This window comes from Phycodurus eques, chromosome 8 (genome assembly GCF_024500275.1).
Source record: "Phycodurus eques isolate BA_2022a chromosome 8, UOR_Pequ_1.1, whole genome shotgun sequence".
Lineage (NCBI taxonomy): Eukaryota > Metazoa > Chordata > Actinopteri > Syngnathiformes > Syngnathidae > Phycodurus > Phycodurus eques.
Window position 1 is genome coordinate 9840064 of NC_084532.1, and position 20801 is coordinate 9860864.

The window sequence follows — 20801 nt, forward strand, 5'->3', positions numbered from 1 at the left end:
AACAAAGGTTGAACATGTTGGCCATAATTCCAAGACATGTTTGGCGCAAACACAACACTGCTCAGCTCCAAAAGAACACCATACCAACAGTGAAGCGTGATGGTGGAACCCTCATGCTTTGAGGCAGGAACTGGGGCACTAATTGACAAGGCGGAAGAAATTATGAACAGTTCCAAATAGCAGTCACTGTTAGCACAAAACCTTCATACTTCTGCTATAAAGCAAAAAAGAAAAGAAAAAAAGAAGTCAGGAAAAGCCTACTAAAACAGGTCACCTTTGTTGCAGTTATTCAGAGGCACTTTAAATGGTGGCAGGTGTGTGCTGACTCCCATTTAACATGAGTCTGAATGTGATTGGGTGATTCTGAACACAACCACATTGTAGTTGTCTGAGGGTGTGCAGACTTTTTCTTATTGTTATTATTTCTTTCAATTGACTTGTACAGATTATAGGTCGCATTAATGGTGGAAAAGGTTTTTAAATGATTTACCTTGTCGCTCATTTCTTTATATCACAAAAACGGGCATTAGAACAGGGGTGAGTAGATGTTTTTTTAAATCCACTGTATATTTGAAAAAGCCCAATATGATGCCGTGTAGTTGTATACCGCTGCAAACTGCAAACCCACTCCGTGACAGTGTTTGACAATAAGTTGCCATAACTCTCAGGAATGCCTCACATTTAGCATGATTAACCTTGTCCTTGCTCATGTGCCAGTTCCACACAGCCAGAAGTCTTTAATGATCCTATGATGGTAGGTTCAAGCACCACCGTGAACCTTGGAATTGTTTCTCCGGCAGAATTCCTGGCATTCTCCGAAGAATTGAAATACCTGTGAGCATTGTGAATGTTCATCTATGTTCCAAGAGTGCCTTCACAATAAGAAATATGCAATGTCAACATGCACATACTTTTATAGGCTGCTTCCAACATTGTGTGTGTGGTGGTGGTGGTGGGGTGCTATAAACAAATGCACATTAATGTGTGGTGTCACTGGAGTCACCGTTTTACTATTTAGTACATGCTACATGACATTTTAAGACCATCATTATTAACAAGTGCTTTCATGATCTTACACAATTATTGAATGTGCGAGACAATTTTAACCACAAACCTGAAAAGTGGAACAAGACAATGTTTCATGAAGCTGGTTGATTTCCAAATTGTTCAAAATTTTAAAAAAATGTCACCATGGGATAAAACCTTCATTAGCTCTACAGAGCAATGTTATTAACTCATCAGGCAATGTTTATGATTTGTAACATTATAACATTCCTCACTGTCAAACATGTCTTTGAGAGAAGTTAACAACTGTATAATAAAACCAAAGCTCTCAGACCCTTTTCTATCTGACAGTAAGTTCAATTTCTGGTTCAATATAGTAGTAATCATAACACGTCTCATGTTATCCTTCAGTGGTGGTGTCACAAAAAAAAAAAAAAAAAAAACACAAAAGCCAAACAAAAAGACACTGAACAACAAATTGCACAACAATGTAAACCTAAATGAAAAGGAACCCAAATTAATGTTACGACTCATGCCTGTAAGTGCCCTATAACAAAATTTACTGTACAAAGCTAGTGTTGGCCAAATCTGTTCGCATAGTGTAAAAAGCCAATTTAGTAAAATGGGAAACTCAAGACAGGTTTCTTTTCCTTTGTTGTTGTTAGGTCATGGATGGTAGATGATGGCCGGACTCGAAAAGGAAGAAGAAGAAGAATGTCGAAGTAGGGACATGTTCCAACATGTCTGATATGTTAATTGAGTAGATTTTTACCTTTCAACCTGTCAGTCTCAGGCATATAACCCATGGCTATATCAAATCAAAGGCCCTCTTGTAAAACATAATCATAATAATAATAATAATAACAATGCCGATGATGAGAATAATAGTAATAATGTAATTCTGCTTTTCATGGAAAAATCTAATTATGTCTGCTTCTACAAAAAAATGATAATAATAATAAAAACGGAATATATGACAATAACAGAACCCAGAGCCTCTCAGATCAATTCGTTGTGGCGTTATACACTTGTCACATTCGAGGTAGTCGTGTGGGGGCGGTCAGCCTCCCCCCAGTACAGCCATCACGAGCTAATCTCGTAACACTACAAGCGCTGCTGCTGCTGCTGCTGCTCAGGTTTCATCTTGCTACCCGCTGACACTCAGCAGCTGCTTTTTGGGAGATTACAAAGCTGCTGCTGCTGCTGCTGCTGCTGCTTCTCAATTTTATGTATGTACAAAGGCTACCAGCACTTTTTAAAATTGTGTTTTCTAATGAGTTTTCATATACCTGTAATTTCAAATCTGAGCCCAAGTGTATTTATTTAGCTTGAGGTTTACATTTTTTTTCAAAAATCCCTCTTTATTGGTCATTTTACATGTTCCAATTGCTGTCAGTGCTGATCTGCACCTTCCTCCCTCACAGCTGATGGGGCCAAATGTTTTCATGCACACAAGTGTGTCCATTATTAAGTGTGTCCATTCTTCAAGATTAAGTATTGAAGACGATTTAATGAACTCATGATTGTAATCTAGGGTTAATTCATTTTGCTGCACGTTAAACCCCCTGCCCAAGCCTTGTGGCTTGAAGCCAAATTTATTTGTACATGTGTGTTTTGAAGGCGTGTGTGTGTGTGTTGGTTGTGCAACTGGTCATTAATTACTCTGAGGCGGGCACGCCACTAATCAGACCCCCCGTGATTATTCCTCAATGGCCCCAGCATTGAAACAATCCCCTTGGTGAGCATGTTTAGATGACAGTAACCGTTACTCTTTTGTTGGCCTGCACACTCACTGTACACTTATTTTCTCAGCCAAGGCAGGTGGTCTGTTCAGTGAGGTCATACTGTCTGAAACATAAGGATGGCGAGGGGGGTCATCTTCATGGTCAGGACATGAGACTAAAAACAATACAGAGGCTACAGTAACTTTATATCTCACTTGCTTGCGCTTCATTTACATTTTTTTTTAATGTATGCATTTGCTCCGTCATTAAGTCATATTAGATTCAAATAACACTAAACACTACAAAGACACGATATTTAATGTTCCGCTTCCTCCTCTTCTCTCCGTTCCTTCCGTCCCGCTGTGGTCCCCTCTTCCTCTTCCCCTTCCCGTGGAGGAGCCGGGTGGTCCCCTGCGGGCTGTGGGCCCGCTGTGGAGTTTTTCTCCCTGCCTGGTTTGGGGGGCGGGTAGTGGGTGCTGGCGGGACTGTTTGTGTGTGTGAGGCGGGGTCCCGCGGTCGGTGCCGCGGGTCTGGGTGAGGCAGCCCTCTTCGTCGGTGGTTGATGGGCCTAATGGGCCCGACCTGCATGAGCCATGCCTCTTAATCACTCACTTAGCACACGCTCACACCACTCACTGTATATATTTTTCTCACTAATCACATCTGGTCACATATACATATCAAAGGGTTCCTGGGGACTGGTATGGGGTTGGGAGGGTGTGGGTGTCGGACCGGGTTTCAGCACGTCTGTGCTGTTTCTCTGCTGCTTTTGGATGTTGTTCAAAGGAAATGTGATGTACCACAGTGGTAACATGATGTAACATTGTTCCAGCTTTTTTTTTGGAACGTGTCGCAGGCATCTAATTCAAAATGAGTGAATATTGGAAGAAAAAAAGACAGGTAATGTTTATCAGTTTGAACATTAAATATCTAGTCTTTGTAGTGTATTTGAATGAATATAGGCTAAAAAGGATTTGAACATCACTGTACTGTATTCTGTTTTTATTTACGTTTCAAATAATGTCCCAGCTTCGTTTCAAATGGGGTTTGTATATGTTCCCTCATGATACGATAAAATAAAACTGTGTCACGACCATTGAGCTATTCAATATTTTTTTAAATGTTATCATTTCAAAAATAAAATGATTTTAACATTGTACTTTTTAAATAAAGTAATTGCACACATTAAACGAAGCTTGACGGACCAATAATTCGATTTTCTTCGGGTGGGACTACGTTGCCATCTCGTGGGCAGCTTAAGAAACCTCAGTTGCTCTACATCACAAAAACTACAATTCCCATATATGACGAATTCGTACCGGAAGTGGCGTTGGTGAACTTCCGTTACTGTCAAGGGCACCGGCATCTTACGTTAGCTAAACTCGGAGTTGCCAGCACGTGTATTTCTAGGCGGCTTTTCAACGACACACCAATATTAAACCAGTCTTTTTTCCCACCGGTGATGGACAGCTTCGGTTCGGACTTCTCAGCTGGTGGGGCGGGCGGTAAATTGGACACCGGCACGATCATGGAGCAGGTTAAAGTCCAAATCGCGGTGGCCAACGCACAGGAGCTGCTGCAGGTGAAAAGCAATGAAAGCTGCGGCTCCAACTAGCAATGCTTACCTAAGACATAGTAAGATGTAGAAACGTACAGTAACCAGCCCTCATTGGTTCTAGTGTAACATTTCACTGGCTTTTGGTCAGTGAAGACGACAATCTCTTTGAGCTAACTTTGAGAGTGTTGCAATTGGGCAACCCAATGATGAATTAACATCCAGCTTTTGTCTGTGGTGTTTCAGAGAATGACGGACAAATGCTTCAAGAAGTGTATCGGGAAACCTGGAAGTACACTGGACAACTCAGAGCAGGTATGGCCACACATGCAAAGTTTATTAGGGGTGACAAATAGTCAACTTAGTTCTTTCACTCTTATGTTCAAAATCATCACACTTCATCTTGTTGCTCCAAATACACTTGTCTTTATTAATCTCTTTCTTCCTGTTTTGACTTGACAGAAATGCATTGCCATGTGCATGGACCGGTATATGGATGCTTGGAATACTGTTTCCCGAACGTATAACTCCAGGTTACAGAAGGAAAGAGCTCGTATGTAAATGTCCATCGCTTCCCGTTCTGCCTTTCTTCCCTTCTTTGACCACTGCTCACCTGCAGAAGTCGGAGGTCACGCGATGTGCTTGGGTTCCTCATGGCCACAACATTTTATTTTTATTTTTTGTATTTTTTTCTCCTCCCCCCTTTCCCATAATACCTCCAGCAGTTTTAGCAGCCTGTGGTGGACCGCAGCCATAACAGTGTGGACAACATTCAATTCAGGAACAAAGAGGTTTTTTTTAATGTGATAACAAACTGATATTGTGGCTAATAAGAAGTGTTGCCTGGGCCCTTGTATGTGACAATACCTGGAAAAAGTTGTGTTCGAATGAGTATGTGAATGATGATAAGCTATGATTCACTAGAAATGTGTTTGGCGCAACTGCATTGAGCTTGACATCCACCTACTATCAAACCAATCTCCATTGGAGTCCAGAGTCATGTATATAATACACATTTTGATTTCTTAAAATAAATAGGAATCAGAATACGAATGCCAATTCTGTTACTGAGTGCCACCATGGGGTGTCCGTCCACCGCCACGTATTTCTGGGCAGTACAAAACAAGTTTTATTTGGGTAAGGTTCCTTTTCGTAACTCTCAATCTCCTCTTTTACTTTTACAGCCATTGGAACTCATTAGGTGGTGCAGGTGTGGCTGGTCAGTGTATCTAAGAAAACTTGATTATGAGAATGTGATTGTTTCATTGAACAGCCTTTGTGCTACAGTATCATGAACATTCGAAAGTATACGCTGCGGGTGTCTGTACCAAAGAATTTCTAGTTTAAGAAGTAGTGACGCTCGCAGAGCTCCAAACTCTTGAGAACAAAACCTAGTTTTGTCCGACCGGCTTTCCAGTTGTCACATTATCCCCAGCCTGCCCACAGTAACCGGCTTGTTCCGGCAGGCTCTGCTATTTGCAATGGGCACAGCCACACGAAACCTACATGGTGAGCACGGACGTCAAAGGGAACCAATGTCTTATTCTACCAGAGGTTGCCTCTCACCATAATGCTGTGATTTGAGGGAGATTTGCGAAATAATGTACATGGAATTTTTTTCCCACAACAATCAATAAATCGTGTCCTCCATGTCATAAAGAGTAACATTTACTTACGTAAGGGACCTTGGGTAAACTGTGATTTGCCTCACAAATATACGTTTCATGCAATTAAATAGCAATTTAGTCTTTGTAACTTAACAGCAAGGGACATGCACCCACCGATAAACTATACTCTATATCCCGTAAAACCCTTAAATCACACAAAGTGAAACAGCACATCTATGGATTAAATGAAAGAAAAGCAATTTTAAAACATGAATTGCACCATCAGTAGCAGTTTGAAAGACATACTGTATAATGGCAGTGGAGCAGCGTTAGTATGTGTATTGAACAAAGTTAAGATTACTGTTAAGATGAGGGAAGGAAAACTTTCCGGTTATCGGTGGGCTATTCTAAATTTATGAAATGTTTGATGCCATATTTTACCCCCTTTTTAAAAATTATTATTATTTATTTATTTTAAATCCAACCTTTCCACCTAACCTAGAGTGGCGGTGTTATCATCTTTTAAAACTTTCATATTTAATGGGTCACCTGTGTGTATGCACTCACTGCTCTCAACATTATGTGCACCTGCACCTTAATTTACAAAGAACAATGTTCAGTTTTGGTTGGTGCTATCAGATGGATAGCAATTAAAACAAATGTTTTGTATTGCGTTGATAGTTTGCAGTGCTGTAAACTACACTGCAGATGTGTGCAGGTGTATCTAATGTCGTGTCCAATGAGTGTATTAAGCAGCAATAAATACTTGGAATAAATACACAATAGTTGGCTTTCCCATTGTCTACAATGAATACTTCAAGATTGCCCTTGTATCTTCAGTACATGTTGATAGAGAGGATGGTCCAATGAAGTTGAGATGATTGCACAGTGTTACAAACAGCACCCGTGACCCCACAAGGCCACACAAGTCAATACTGCAGTGACCGACTGAGAGCGAGTGTAATGGCAGGTAAAGCGACCTGATAAAGAATGCCACCGTGTCCTCTTGGCTTGTTGTTGGTTGAAGTTGCTGTATTTTTGCTTTACTAACTTCAGAAAGGCAGGTATGAGGCTATCCAATTCCGTACAGAAGTCACTCGAGTGTAAATCCCCGGAAAACCCGCTCGACCGCATCCGTGTCCCCAACTGGTTACCCCGGCGACGAACCACTGGCCAGTGCCTTCACGACAGGTCAATGGACCCCCAGAGTCTCCCTGGATGAGGGAGAAGAATCATTTTAAATAAAATTAAATGGTAAAGATACTTCTTTCTAAATTGCTCGACCTTTGACGCAAATATTTGCTGAGATTCCAGGTACATGGTGGACACTATATACCTGGGAGAAAAAGCCCCACTTTTATTTCATGACAGAAACCGACATTATTTTTTTAAAACGTTCTCAAAACATGGCTGTCAAGCATGGACGCTATCCTTGACATGGAACGTCTTACACAGAGACTGAATTTGAAAGAAAATCTCTTTTTAAAAAAAAACAGCACTCACACTAAAGTTACTGTGCCACAGAAGTAAACACTTCTTAAGCACTGATTGGACATCTGCAATTTGCACATTTTGCCTTTTCTTTGGCTCTTTTTTAGTGACACAACAAAAGGTGTTAAGAGAAGAAAAGATTACTGGAGATGACACGAATTAAGCAAAATTGCAGTACAGTAAAAAAAAAAAAAAAAAAGTAACACTCACCATAGGTTTTACATTCGCCGGTTAACTGTTCGTTTTACACCTGTATTGAGTGATTAAAGCATGTTTAAAAAGTGATGTCTAAAGTGCATCTGCAGCTCAAATCACCGTCACTCAAGTTAAGACTGCATGTTTTAATATTAGCCAGTGATGAACTTCTTTTTTTTTTACACTTTCAGAATACGCAGGTGTTGTTTCTGCATACTATATGGAGTTCACAATGATATGTTGTGATGCTTGATTGTTTTGTATCTCAGCCCATTTGACATCAATTCTCAGCATTAACACACATTGCAAATTCGAGTAAAGTGCTTTTATTCTGAAAGGGAAATATGTCTTTGCGTCGTCCTGGTTTATGACTGTACCATAATAGTCAAACCATTGGCCTTATTGCTCACCTCTGTATATCAACCCTTTTTTTTTTTTTTGGTAATGTTACAGGTACTGCATGTTACATACCATGCAGGTGTTTGGCTCATTTTATAAGAAGGTCTTTGAGGCACATATACTCCTACGGCACATCTTACCAAACAAGTGTCCCTGCCTCCTTCCATGTAGCCAGCACACATCATGTGAGGAGTCAGGTTGTCTCCGTACGACTCCTGGCAGTCCGCCTGCTCAATGGTGCTCACCGTTGCTTTTTGCAGCAGATTGGTCAGTGAACCTTCAGAATAAAAAAAATGTATACAGCCATAACATTGAAAACTAAATCAACCAATTAAGACCACCTTTCCCCTCCCCTTATTGAACCAAGGCACATACAAAAGTTAGGGATATTCCGCTTTTTGTGAAATTTCAGGAAGAACCTAAAATACTGTACACTGTAGCATTTACCGGTGAACTTCATTTGACCTTCTCTAAACTTTTGAACGATGCAGTTGTCCAACTGTTCATTGTTTCAGTACTTTCTTTCCAACAAGGAGCTAAACTTCAAAGTTCACAACGCAAAGTTTTCAGCGGGAAGTGGCCACCGAGTGTCCCATAGTGGCTCATAGGGTGAGACTGGAAGAGTCACCGAAAGGGATTGAAGTGGACAGCGTTGGAAATTTAAAGGGCCAATTCATGAATCAAAGACCTGTTGTGAATTTTGCTGTTCTTGTTGGACAACAGAAAGTTGTGCAAGAAGTACTGAAATACTCAATAATTGGACATGCGTTTAAGATTTAGAGAAAGTAAAATTAAGCCCATTTATGCATTTAAAGTTCATTCTGAAATTTCACCTGAATGCCCAATGTCTCTAACGTTTTGTGAGTAGTATATTTTACATTACAAAAATCTCACGGGACAACACCTGATAAAAAATATCAAAACAAGTAGCTACACAGGTTAATTATGTGCCTTCGCCCATCGAGTGGCCGAACATTTAATTGTTCCGCCTGTCACTGTATGCCACTGGCATATATAGATGAACAAGGATACATGAATTGGAGTAAATCAATTATTTTCAAACCAATGACAGTAAAGGAAATTGAATAATTTGCCTGCATCATACACGATGATCTCATTATTGTACTGGGACACGGTGATTGGGAATCACTGGTTTAGATCACTCTGACTATATTTACTGGTTAAAAGTTTTTTGTTTTTTTTTAACTGATGGGTAGCACATACCCCCTTCCCTCATGGATCCCCATCCTGAGATGTAGCACTCTGCATCCTTCAAGAAGCGGTGCGCCGGTGAAGGTAAACAGATGGACTGGATAGTGGGGGACACGGGGGCCGGGATGAGCAGCTCCAGTAGGGCCACATCGTGGTCCATGGTGGTGCCGTTGAAAGCTGGGTGGATGATGACCCGCTGGATGGGAATGACCACGGCTCCGACACCGGAGCGCAGCACAGATCCCAGGCTCACTGCCCAATGGGTGGGGCTGGGATCACTGTGGGTGGGAGTAAAGTGAGTCAAATAGTGGATATCTACACCATTAGGCACACCTGAATAACTCAATTTTGTAAAAAATAAAATAAAAAAGATCTCACCCCAACAAAAATAAGCCTCTGTTTAGGTATTCCACTATGTTCTATATTACCAGTACAAAAGACATTATTGTTTTTCAGTTTTTTTTTTTTTTTTTCTAAGGTAAGTTACAATTGCACAGCATCTAATAAGATCCAATACAAGAGCTGTCTCAAAAGTTCTGCTCTTACAAAGATAATACTCAATCTCAGAGGGATATTAATTTAACAACACAAAGGCTTCTCGAGACGACGTGACCCTACCTACTTACAGGTTTTTCAAGATACGTGGGGTCATTCGGACCATTTTGTGCTTGGACTTCCGAGGCCAAACTTGACACACAAGCGCTGTATGGTGGCAGCGAAGAGTGAACTCAACTCACTGCACAATGAGCAGCACTTTGGCAAATAGTGAACAGTTGTTCATAGAAGAGGCTTCAAGCTGTTTAATGCCACCCCCAGTTGAAATTTACAACCAGGAAAATGACACCTTGTGTATTTAAAACAGACATGTAATTAGCCTTTAGTCTGCTATCTTAAGCCTAATGCTAACCCATAATGGGAAATATACAACGATTTTAACAACTGATATTTGTACACAAACAATGCCGCAACACATTTAGACAGTCAATGTGACATTACTAGTACGTTCGGCGTCTGGGAGGCGTTGATAGGAGTTGAGACAAATATACGGTGCTCGTTATAAGCAATCCAACTGTTCTTGGCAGGACACAGCCGCTGCAGGATGATTGTCTGCTGGGTTCTGGTCGAACACACTCTACTGCTTCCAGATGAGAGAAGAACTATGGAATTTAAGTGTGGCGGTGTTAATGTAAATCCCACTAACCCTAAATCTGCAACCCCCTAACCCACTAATTCACCCTTATCCTAACCTTAACCCATCCTAAACCACCTTAAGCCCCAACCGTAGCCCTAAACCTAACCATAATAAACCTATTTATTTTTATTTTGGACAAATGTGATACTGTACATATTGCAGCAGTGTGTGTGTGTGTGTGTCTCGTCTTGCCTGGAACACAAGTGGGATTCCTAATAACCCATACTGTGCAGACATCCATGTTGAGTAGATCGGTCTGCCTTTTCCTGCCTCCAGGGGGCCAAGGCGGGAATCAGTACAATGGCATTCAATTGATGCAAAGTGTGACAAAAACGTTCTTTTTAATTGTATTTAATAACGTCATTGCTGCAAATGGCTGGCGACCAGTTCAGGGCTCCCTCGCCCAAAGTCAGCTGGGATAGGCTCCGGCACGCCCGCGACCCGAGTGAGGAGAAGTGGTGTGGAAAATGAATGGATGGATAATGTCATTACTGTATGTTTTTTGTTTTTTTTTTATAAAAGACAGAGCTTTAGGTTGTATTGTTCTCATTAAAAAATACACATGACCAATTTTTTTGTTTTTTTGTTTTGGAGGTTGGAACAGATTAATGGCATTTCCATTCATTTCAATGGAGAAAGACGATTTGAGACATGAGTAATTTAAGGTACAGGTGCGGTCACAGAACGAATTAAAGTCGTATCATCTCAAGGCACCACTGTATGTTTATTGTTGTTTTTGTAGTTTGCAGTGGACTGCACATGACCGTACCCAGATCTATTTCTAACATTTTGTCCCTCCCATGAAGCTACATGGGGTGACAAAAATATTTGATATCATCTCATCTGGATCACGCCCAGACTCTGCAGGGAGTGCGTACATGCAGATGGAGGCTTTACAAACCACGTTTGGACTTGTCAGAGGAGAAACGAGTCTTCAGCGCTTTAATGATTTGGGCTTTCATCGATCGCTCTTACATTACTTTATTGTGACTCTCATCAATGGATTTTCAGTTGGAATATTTCTTTCATGGAAGTCTGGGATGTGTGTTCCCGTTCTTTATTTGTTTATTTTAGCAGTGTGCTAAGTGCATTTCTCACCTTTTGAAGCAGTGTGCAGCAGTCAGTAACCATTTGCTCTGAACCAGCGTGGCGCCACAATGATGGAGTCTCTGGTACTGAAGGCTGCCGATCCAAGGCCACTCCCCCCTGCGAGCGGTCACGCCCCCCACAATCCTGTTGGAGCCCAGCGCGGGACGCTCACCACAGTCTGAGAAGAAAAAGTACATCATCTTAGATGCTTCCTCACAATTGAGTTTCAGACTGTGCTTGAAATATTGAAACAGACCGCAGTTTCTCTCATCAGCTTGGTTGGGGCAGTCAGGGACTCTGTCACATTCTGGATTTAACTTGTTGATACAGGAAGTGGCACTGCACTGGAAGTTTCCACTGCAGTTAGAGGCTAGAAGACACGATGGGAGCGTGTTCGGCAAAACAACAACAACAACAACAAACAATTAAATGTCCGCTCTTATTTATTTGGACAATACCATGAAGTGTTGGGGCGGATTCAACATCCATGGCGACTGTCCTGGGAAGTGGAGGATTATGAGCACTCACAGCTGGAGCAGTGACCGGCACAGTGAGCTCATGCTTGGGAGAGTAATGGGCCAAGCTGGGGTCTGCGTGACTAAGAATCCAGCTGCGGAGCTTGGTGACCCGCGAGTAAACCCCAGGCCTGTAGATCTGGGCACAGCCTATACCCCAACTCACCACCCCAGCCAGGAAGAACCTCCCTGGGGCACCCTCGCACACCAAAGGCCCCCCAGAATCACCCTGGAAATGAAACACACAAGCAAAGTCTTGATCCAATGTTAACAAATTGCACTAAATTGTACCTTCAGCATTTTTATTTTTTTTTACCCACGCCACTCCATTGTTGGCTCATTTGAAGCTTGCTTGCAACTTAAAATTCGGCTCGCAACAAAAAGCAAAACATTGCCCCAACTATGTGCCTGCCCCATCCATCATGTGTGACCGTGTGAATCAATTGACATAACACGGCTCTCACACTGAATTTGTTGACCCATGACTTGGCAAGGCTGGGCGAGTATCTGTCACTTTCAAGCAAAGAGCTGTACTGCACTCAAAGCTGTACACTAATTTCTTAATAACTGCTGAGTTTCTCCAGCTAGGCAGAATGAAGATCTAGATTCACTTTCAAGCCAGAGTTTGGCCACCGGACTGTACTGGCTGAAACACTCTCATGCGGAGGCACAGTCATGCAGAAGCCACCACAACACCCCTGCTATTATGTCAAAGTCAAACGGTAAGCAGAGCTGCACAGATTAACGTTATCTAACAGCATTAGTTTCTGTTTCTAGTTTTTGGTGACGTTATTCACGTGGGGCGCGTTTGCTATGTAAATGTGGCTATGTAAATATCTGAAGAAACAGGGTGGGGTACATCATTGTTTCAAGCTCCTGCACAGCTGATGACAAGATCATCATTGTGCATGATGCAAATTGTGCCTGGGGATAAGAATCTATTGTAAGAACAAGTAAGTAGATACCTGCATCTCATGCTTTGGTTGCTACAATAAGCAGCACTGACCTGACAGGAGTCCACCTTGCCCTGCAGGAATCCAGCACAAATCATGTTGGATGTGATTGCGCCTCTGTACACGGGCAGCTTACTGCACACCTTGGAGTCGATGATTTTCACCACGGCCTTCTGCAGCGTGGAAGGCATCTCAGCTGAAACACAGTTGAGGGCCTTCACTATTACCTCGAATACATGCATTTGACACAACATTAAGTACCCCGCACATTCTATTGAGATCTAAAAGAGCTGGATCTTTCCAATATGCGTATTATCGCAGTTGTAGTTTGCAGTAATACAACCTGCACTGCATCGTACTGAGAGATGTTTCTAATATTTTGCTTAGCTCATTTAGCAACACGAGAGTCACAATATTAGAAACAGCACAGCTGAAGCAGTCCTACATCACTGAATACTAACACAATAAACATGCCCAGTATATACAGTATAAAGTGGAGCGAGTGAGACACATAGTACATGGTAGACATTCAATAACCGTTTTTATTGAATGTCTGTTTTAGTCACGGTGGCTGACTGATTAGCAGGTCTGCCTCACAGTTCTGAGGACTCGGGTGTGCCTGCGTGGAGTTCGCATGTTCTCCCCGTGCCTGCGTGGGTTTTCTACGGGTACTCCGCTTTCCTCCTCTCAAAAAGCATGCATGGTGAGTTAATTGAAGACTCTAAGTTTCCCAGCGGTGTGAATGTGAGTGCGAATGGTTGTTTGTCTATTTGTGCCCTGCGATTGGCTGGCGACCAGTTCAGGGTGTACCTCGCCTCTCGCCCGGAGTCAGCTGTGATAGGCTCCAGCACGCTCGCTGTGTAGGCGGTACGGAAGATGAATGAATGAATGAATGTCTGTTTTAACCAAGAACATGCTCGGGGTTTCTATTTTTAAAAAAGAAAATCATATTTATTCTACAAATTATGTCTCCAAAGGGAAATTCAGTCATTTTGCATTTCATTCTTTCAACTACTAAGCTACAATGTTATAAATTAAAAAGGATTTTATTTCTTCCCATGAATTCCTGTTAATTCCCAAGGAAATGTTCAAGATAAATCTGCAACCTTAGACCTGAAGACTTGAATGCAGGTTGACATAACACGAGTGAAGATGGACTTCAGTTTAGCCGTTGCTGTATTTTTTTTGTGTTGGAGGGCTGCGCCTCTGCTGTGCGACTCACAACTAAACTGGTGCAGGGATCCCCATCCTGACACTACGCATCTCTGGCCGGGTGTAAAGACGTGAGACGGGGCGGGGAGACAGGCAGGCTGGACGTAGGGGCTGAAGGTGAGAGGGCTCTCCAGCTCCAGGACGGCCACATCAATGTTGGTGGTCATGGGGTTGTAGTCTGGAGAAACCGTCAGTGTTTTGATGTTTATTGTTTTAGAGTCGGACTCCTCCCCGCTCACCAGACTGGCCCCCACCAGGGCTGTCCACTCTTTTGGGTTATTGGCCCTAGAAATGGGAAAGAAATCAGAATGTGTGGCATGTCTAACATAGACAGTGTACTGTACTTACAGTAGCCTTCATACACTATATCATGTGGGCAAACTTTTGTGCTCAAGGGCCATATTTGATTTTTAAAATGGACCGATTGGCCGAGTTTTTTGTATTGTAGATGAGGTTAAGAATAGTAATCATAAAAAAAACAATAATAATGAAAAATATGGTACATATTTTATTCTGATAATCAAACAATTATTCATTAAAATTTTTAGATGAATTGTAATTAATTTAATTGTAATATATTTAACAATCTAAATTTAAAATAGGTTAAATGTATGCAAATACATTTTTGTATTTTAATAATATTATTAATTATAATAATAATTATAATAATATGATTTATAATATTGACCAATTATTTAATGAGCTAAAGGCTAAAAACAAATGAATTCAATTATTAGGGAGGAAATGCTAAATTAGTAAACAAATTTAAGGACCCTTAATAATGTAAACTCTTGGTGGGCTGGATTCATTTATTAATTGTAATTTATTTAATTATAAGTAATTAACCAATTATTTAAAAAGAGTGTTGTTACATAATAACTCTTCAAAGTATATGTAGAATTGCACTTGAATTATGTTTTGAAGTTTTGATTCACAGCAACTTATTATGTTCAGCTTCACTGCCTCCTCCCTCACCAGATGCATTTCCAGACTGGCAGCCCTTCTTCGGATCTTCCTACAATTTCTGACGTTATCTGTCAATCCAAACCTTCTCCATGCCACTTGGATACTCTGATACTCTTCTTTCCGTCTTCAAAACTGCAGCCACCGCTCCCACCCTGAAAGGAATTGCCTCCAATCCCACCCACCCATTTCAATAACTTTCACCCCACCTCAAACCTGCCCTTCATCTCAAAGAGCCGGGACAAAATTGTTGTCTCTCAGCTCCACTCTCAACTTACCCGCAATGGTCTCCATGAGCACTTCCAGTCAGTCCACTTCCATCCCTGCCACAGCACAGTGACCGCTCTTCTTAAAATAATAAATGACTTCCTCATTGCCACTGATTCTGGACTCTTCTTGATCCTCATCCTACTTGACTGCAGCATTTGATACCATCTCACAAGCCATTCTTCTCAGTAGACTGTCTGCCACTGATACCTCTCCACCGGTTCCACTCCGATCTCTCCAATTTTTCCCATTTTATTCACCTCAAATCTTTTAAATCCGATGCCTCGCCAGTGACTTCAGGTGTTTCCCAGGGTTCCGTTCTCGAGCCCCTCCTATTCATCACTTACCTCCTTTCTGTTGGCAATATTTTCTGCAAACACATTTTCTTCTTCTGCTTTGTGGATGACACACGGCACTACATATCTGATCAACCAAGTGCAACACTTCCTCCTTCTTCCCTGACCTCATGTTCTTTAGAAATCAAATCATGGCGGACGTCCAACTTCTTGCAACTTAACAGCAATAAAACTAAACTTCTTCTTATCGGAACCAAAACCACCCTTTCAAAAGTTGACTGTGTGACCCTCACAAGTGACAATACCTCAGTCTTCCCTGCCCTCAGGTGAAGACTCTGGGTGTCATCCTCGACAGCGCTCTCTCATTTCGCTCTCATATAAATAACATTACCCGTTCGTCATACTTCCACCTTTGCAATATCAGACGGCTCCGCCCTTTGCTCGCACGCTACCGCTGATAACTGCATTTTCTCACAGCGCTGGCTGACTATATTAACAAAATATTTCATCTTACCTAATCTTATAAAGAAAACCAAAATCAATTCCATTATGTACAGTGTTTTAACTAAGGCATTTTGACACAAATAATCATTTTCCTAGTAATCAATTTTGACAATGATGGACCAGAGAACATATTCACTCCCATTGACACAGTGTCCCTGAATGCACCTCGCGCACTCGCGCAGTTGCGATAAAAGCTTGAATGGCGGCCGCACAGATTGGCCTGCCAAATGTGGCGTTATTTCCCCGACATAGTGAATGAAGTCTCGTATGTAATGCGTTCAGCTGGGTGTTCTGCTTGAAGTCCCTAACAAGACCTGACAGTCTCGAATGAAAATGGACTTGCGTTCGAAAAACCTTCACAGACACCCGAATGAGCGCGGTCTCAATAACGTTCATCAGGCAGATATGAACTAAGTTCAGTTGACGTTTGCTCAAAATATGAACTCGTTCGTGAACTTTAGTTCATTGAACTCGTTCAGGTACAAAACTGCCGATTGTTTTGACGACTTGGGGACAAGATATTCCCCATCCATGGACTTACCTAAGAGAATTGTGTATTGTCTAATTGTGTTGTTTCCCTTTTATCATTAGCAGCCTTTTATTCTTCTCAGTAGGAGCACTATGAAAGATCAGAGAAAAGGGAAACTATTTTGTGTGCAGGGGTTTCCCCCCCCCCCCACCACATGAAGTTCTCAAAACAGATACATACGGTAAATGCTGTAACTTACAGTGAAAACCAAAAAAAAGTTTACTTTTGACTTTTGCACTTCAGGACATGTCAGAGTTCCTACTTTTTTTTTACTCAAATAAAGGAGTCGAATCACCTACGTTTCAAAGCAGTGTGCCGCACTGACCAGCCACCTTTCGCTGATGATGGAGGCTCCACACGTGTGCTGTCCATGCAGCCTGAGACTGACCTGCCACGGCAGCTCCCCTTGTCGGGCGTCTTCGCCGCCCACGATACGGTTCCCCGTGGCGCTACGCATGCCACAGGCTAGAGGGTAAGGATAGAAGAAGAGGAGGAGGAGCTCATCAACACGAACAACAACAACAACAGCAAAAAGGATGAAAGAAAAGAGTCGTTTACCACAGCGAGCTTCGTCGGAGCCATCTGCACAGTCTGTTGCAAAGTCACACTCTGGGTTTAATTTGGTGATACATTCTCCATTGTCACAGGTGAAGGCGCTTTCGGGACAACTGTCTGGAGAGTTGAGGAGATCGGTGCACATGAGAGGAAGACAGCCTCTGATGCATTCAGACACACCACTTACTAAATGTAGTAATCAATCTACAACCCCGCCAGAAATTGTTTAGTCTTCCTGAAACAATTCCGTGCTTCCAAGGTGGGCGCTTGGATGAATTTGGTGTGGAAGAACTTGAGAGAGCGAACCTCAAGAACAGTGATTGGGAGCTGTCACGCTCTCTCCGGTGACCTCACAAAAATAAAAACACCTCACCTTCTGGATGGGCATCTCGCCATCGTAATAAACATTGTACAGCACCCGACCATGTGATCTTGGCAATCATTGCCAACTGTGGGCCTGTGAAGCCCTTTGAGACTCTTTTGTGAGTAAGGGCCACACGAGTAAACTTGACAGATAAAGCACGTTGCTATGAGACAATGTGTGTTAGCTCACGTTATGAACAAGTACGTATTTCGCGACAGAAATACTCATGTCATGAGTGAAATGTACTTCAAGTAAGATACACTCACCCTCGCCCAGCATATCATCTCCAATACTGTAAAACGACTTCCCACTAGCACCTGGGTATAAAGTAGAAGGATTAAATGCAAGTAAAAATGTGTCCAGGCCCAGACAATGCACAGCTGAACCCTTTTTCAGAGAGCTAACAGATGTCTATTGTTTCCTACCCAGTAAGATGATAGCGTTGATGTGTCCAAACTGTGGCACTTCCAGTGGCTTCCCGTGCATCACTGAGGTGAGCCCTGCCCTCAGCAGGTCCTGAACGAAGTTTTCCGAATACTGCTGGAATTTGGAAACCGTGAAGACCAGCCTGAATGTTGCCATCACATCACCATTCATGTCGCTGAGGAAAATGGAGAAATGCCCCGTTCTAATCCCTCCAAAAATGAAAAGGGATGCGATTTTGCTTTTTTGGATGAACTTACCCGAAGGCAATAATGTTACAGTCGACATAGTGACGGGATATTGACGAGGAAGCGAAAACATTTTGGATCTGTGAAATATGAGCAATTTAGCAAGTCCATGCTAAATTGCATGCATTGTGGTGGAAGCCTGACCTACGGCATACCTTTGAATTTAGTACAGATGTCAGTACAATGGAGAAACCCGAGTTCTGATCCTGTAGTGACGGATCATGCTTGAGACCCTTCAGCTCAACTGTCTCCATGAAGGAATGCTGCTCCTGCATCAGGTACGCTGCATACATATTCATACAAATGTGTTACAAATGTTACAAATTTGTACCTATCGTGTTTGCTGTTGGTATTTGTGAAACGGCCCCCCCCCACCGATAAGCAGTCCGACAAAGATGCCAGCTATGAGGAAGAAGAGGAGGCAGAATATGAGCACACTCTTGTAGCAGGTGGGGCTGGAGGGAGCAGATGAGGGTCCTGGAGAAGACCACGTGCCTCCTCCATCCTTCGCCATCTCCATGTCGGGTTTCACAACACTGCGCTATTCACATGGCAGGTCAAATCAAATCCAAACCTGGTAAAGATCAAAACATAATGGCAGAAGATAATTGCCTGTTCATGTTTGTATACAGTAGTATGACCTCACTTACACGGAGTGTTACAAGTGTTACTGGTAGGCACTTCTTAGCAGACACCAAACGCTCTCCTTGCAATTGCATGCAAGTTCTTAGTCAATTGTATCCCTCATTTTTTTCAAAGTGCTTGTCCTGTCTTGTTTATTAAAGGGAGTTCCGATTTTCCTGTGACAATCAGTAACCCAGCGCAATTCGGCCTTTTCAAAGACAAAATCATGCTCAATTTTGAGTGACATTGCCAGAAAGGTATTCATTTAACAGTTATGTTTTTTATTGTGATTGTAGTTTGTAGAAGTGCACTGCATTGTACTACAAACAATTTTGAATATTTTGGTTGCCCTACAAAGTATTTCGCTATATTGGTGTATTCCACACCGAAAGGTGCCACAGTACACAAGCACAGAGACCAACAAGACCGGGGTAGGAGGACTCTTCACATTGTGCAGAGACCCCCAGAGACCAGTCATCCTGGTCTGGGGAAAATGCAGGATGACATCACCTCGAGCAGTTACGCCACCCTACCTTAGCTTTGGCCAATTAAAAGCTCTGATATGATTGCATAATTGCCTAAATCTGACATCCCTGCATGAATAAAGTAGTTGTTTTTTTTTAACAGAAGGCATAATATTACAGGAACAAAGTGTGACAGAGATTTACAAATTTAGTCTTCTTATTATTATTATCTTATTATTTTATTTTAGCCAAAAAAAGTTAGTATAAAGTTGTATTGGGCGGCAGAGGTCATGGGTTCAAATCCGTCCTCCCTGTGTGGAGTTTGCATGTTCTCCCCGTGCCCGCGTGGGTTTTCTCCGGGCACTCCGGTTTCCTCCCACATCCCAAAAACATGCGTGGTAGGTTAATTGACAACTCCAAATTGCCCGTAGGTGTGAATGTGAGTGCGAATGGTGGTTTGTTTGTTTGTATGTGCCCTGCGATTGGCTGGCAGCCAATTCAAGGTGTACCCCGCCTCTCGCGTGAAGTCAGCTGAGATAGGAGCCAGCACACCCGCGACCCTAGTGAGGATAAGCGGTACAGAAAATGAATGAATGGATAAAGTTGTATTGTTGAATTTCACTTGTTAAAATAGGACTTTCTTCCCTTGTTAAACATCATCTTTAATATCACAATATTTCTACTTTGTCTTGGAAAAATATAACTTTTTCTTGCAAGATCATAACCTTTTATCTCGATAAAATTTGTTCTTGTAAAGATGACAACTTTTTTTTCTTGACAACATGTTGACTTTTTTCTTCAAAATAAAAACTTTCATTCCGATAGCATTTGGGGTTACACCTGCTAGTTAACTTTAATTGCTGTTAGAACCTCTGCTTCATAGAGTACCCAAAAAAAAAAAAAATCTCTCAGTGATGTGTCCGGACTGCATTTCAGTCCGGACACATGACTAGAATGGCCACTATGTATCACTACTGGCAATGTCCACTTTTTGTGTGTGGATAAACAACAAAAGTAGGGTTGCTGTCATACAACAAGTGTACATATTGAGATCACCATCACTCAGGAAAAAAGGGCGTGGGTTGGATGAAAAATACAATAAGAGCATCAAATGAAGCATGCAGCATGACAATGACGCTGTCTGGACATGTACCCTTATATCAAAGTAAAAAAAAAAGTACCCTTACTCACCCTCTTTTTCCATCCGTCCATTGCCACGTGACCTTTACAACGTCCCACACAGCAAGACAAGTGTATGAGGAAAAGTCTACGAGAGCCGCTATTTGTGCCACCTGAGCAGCGGGGGTGTGTCCAACTCGTAACTCACCTTTTCCGTTTACTTTAGGAAACCGATGCTTTATCCCAAATCTCTTGTATGCCCTCCACCCATGGGCATGGATTCCTCACTGGGTTTA

At 42.1% G+C, this 20801-nt stretch overlaps 2 protein-coding genes across 2 annotated transcripts; one reads left to right on the top strand and one right to left on the bottom strand.

The window, feature by feature from the left end:
- The first annotated feature begins 4084 nt into the window (after positions 1 to 4084).
- Positions 4085 to 5333, top strand: timm13 (translocase of inner mitochondrial membrane 13 homolog (yeast)). Its single transcript, XM_061683415.1, has 3 exons — positions 4085 to 4311; positions 4531 to 4599; positions 4747 to 5333. Exons 1-3 carry the CDS (start codon positions 4192 to 4194, stop codon positions 4843 to 4845), a joined length of 288 nt encoding a protein of 95 aa, XP_061539399.1. The 5' UTR covers positions 4085 to 4191; the 3' UTR covers positions 4846 to 5333.
- Positions 5334 to 6772: 1439 nt separating this feature from the next.
- tmprss9 (transmembrane serine protease 9) lies at positions 6773 to 18818 on the bottom strand. The gene is made up of 15 exons (XM_061684171.1): positions 18674 to 18818; positions 18454 to 18581; positions 18311 to 18378; positions 18053 to 18228; positions 17894 to 17944; positions 17267 to 17380; positions 17008 to 17173; positions 14160 to 14434; positions 12991 to 13133; positions 11928 to 12213; positions 11726 to 11839; positions 11479 to 11647; positions 9201 to 9466; positions 8117 to 8253; positions 6773 to 7105 (listed from the first exon to the last, which is right to left on the bottom strand). Exons 1-15 carry the CDS (start codon positions 18816 to 18818, stop codon positions 6944 to 6946), a joined length of 2400 nt encoding a protein of 799 aa, XP_061540155.1. The 3' UTR covers positions 6773 to 6943.
- Positions 18819 to 20801: the final 1983 nt, after the last annotated feature.

Bases quoted from the DNA above. Each gene is read 5' to 3' on its own strand.
- timm13 (XM_061683415.1), top strand. From the start codon at position 4,192: ATGGACAGCTTCGGTTCGGACTTCTCAGCTGGTGGGGCGGGCGGTAAA. The intron at 4,312-4,530 runs GTGAAAAGCAAT...GTGGTGTTTCAG, and splicing joins ACGCACAGGAGCTGCTGCAG to AGAATGACGGACAAATGCTT. The intron at 4,600-4,746 runs GTATGGCCACAC...TTGACTTGACAG, and splicing joins CACTGGACAACTCAGAGCAG to AAATGCATTGCCATGTGCAT.
- tmprss9 (XM_061684171.1), bottom strand. From the start codon at position 18,818: ATGGAGATGGCGAAGGATGGAGGAGGCACGTGGTCTTCTCCAGGACCC. The intron at 17,381-17,893 runs GTGAGTGTATCT...TCAACTCTCCAG, and splicing joins AGATGATATGCTGGGCGAGG to ACAGTTGTCCCGAAAGCGCC. The intron at 17,174-17,266 runs GTAAACGACTCT...CTTACCCTCTAG, and splicing joins CTCCGACGAAGCTCGCTGTG to CCTGTGGCATGCGTAGCGCC.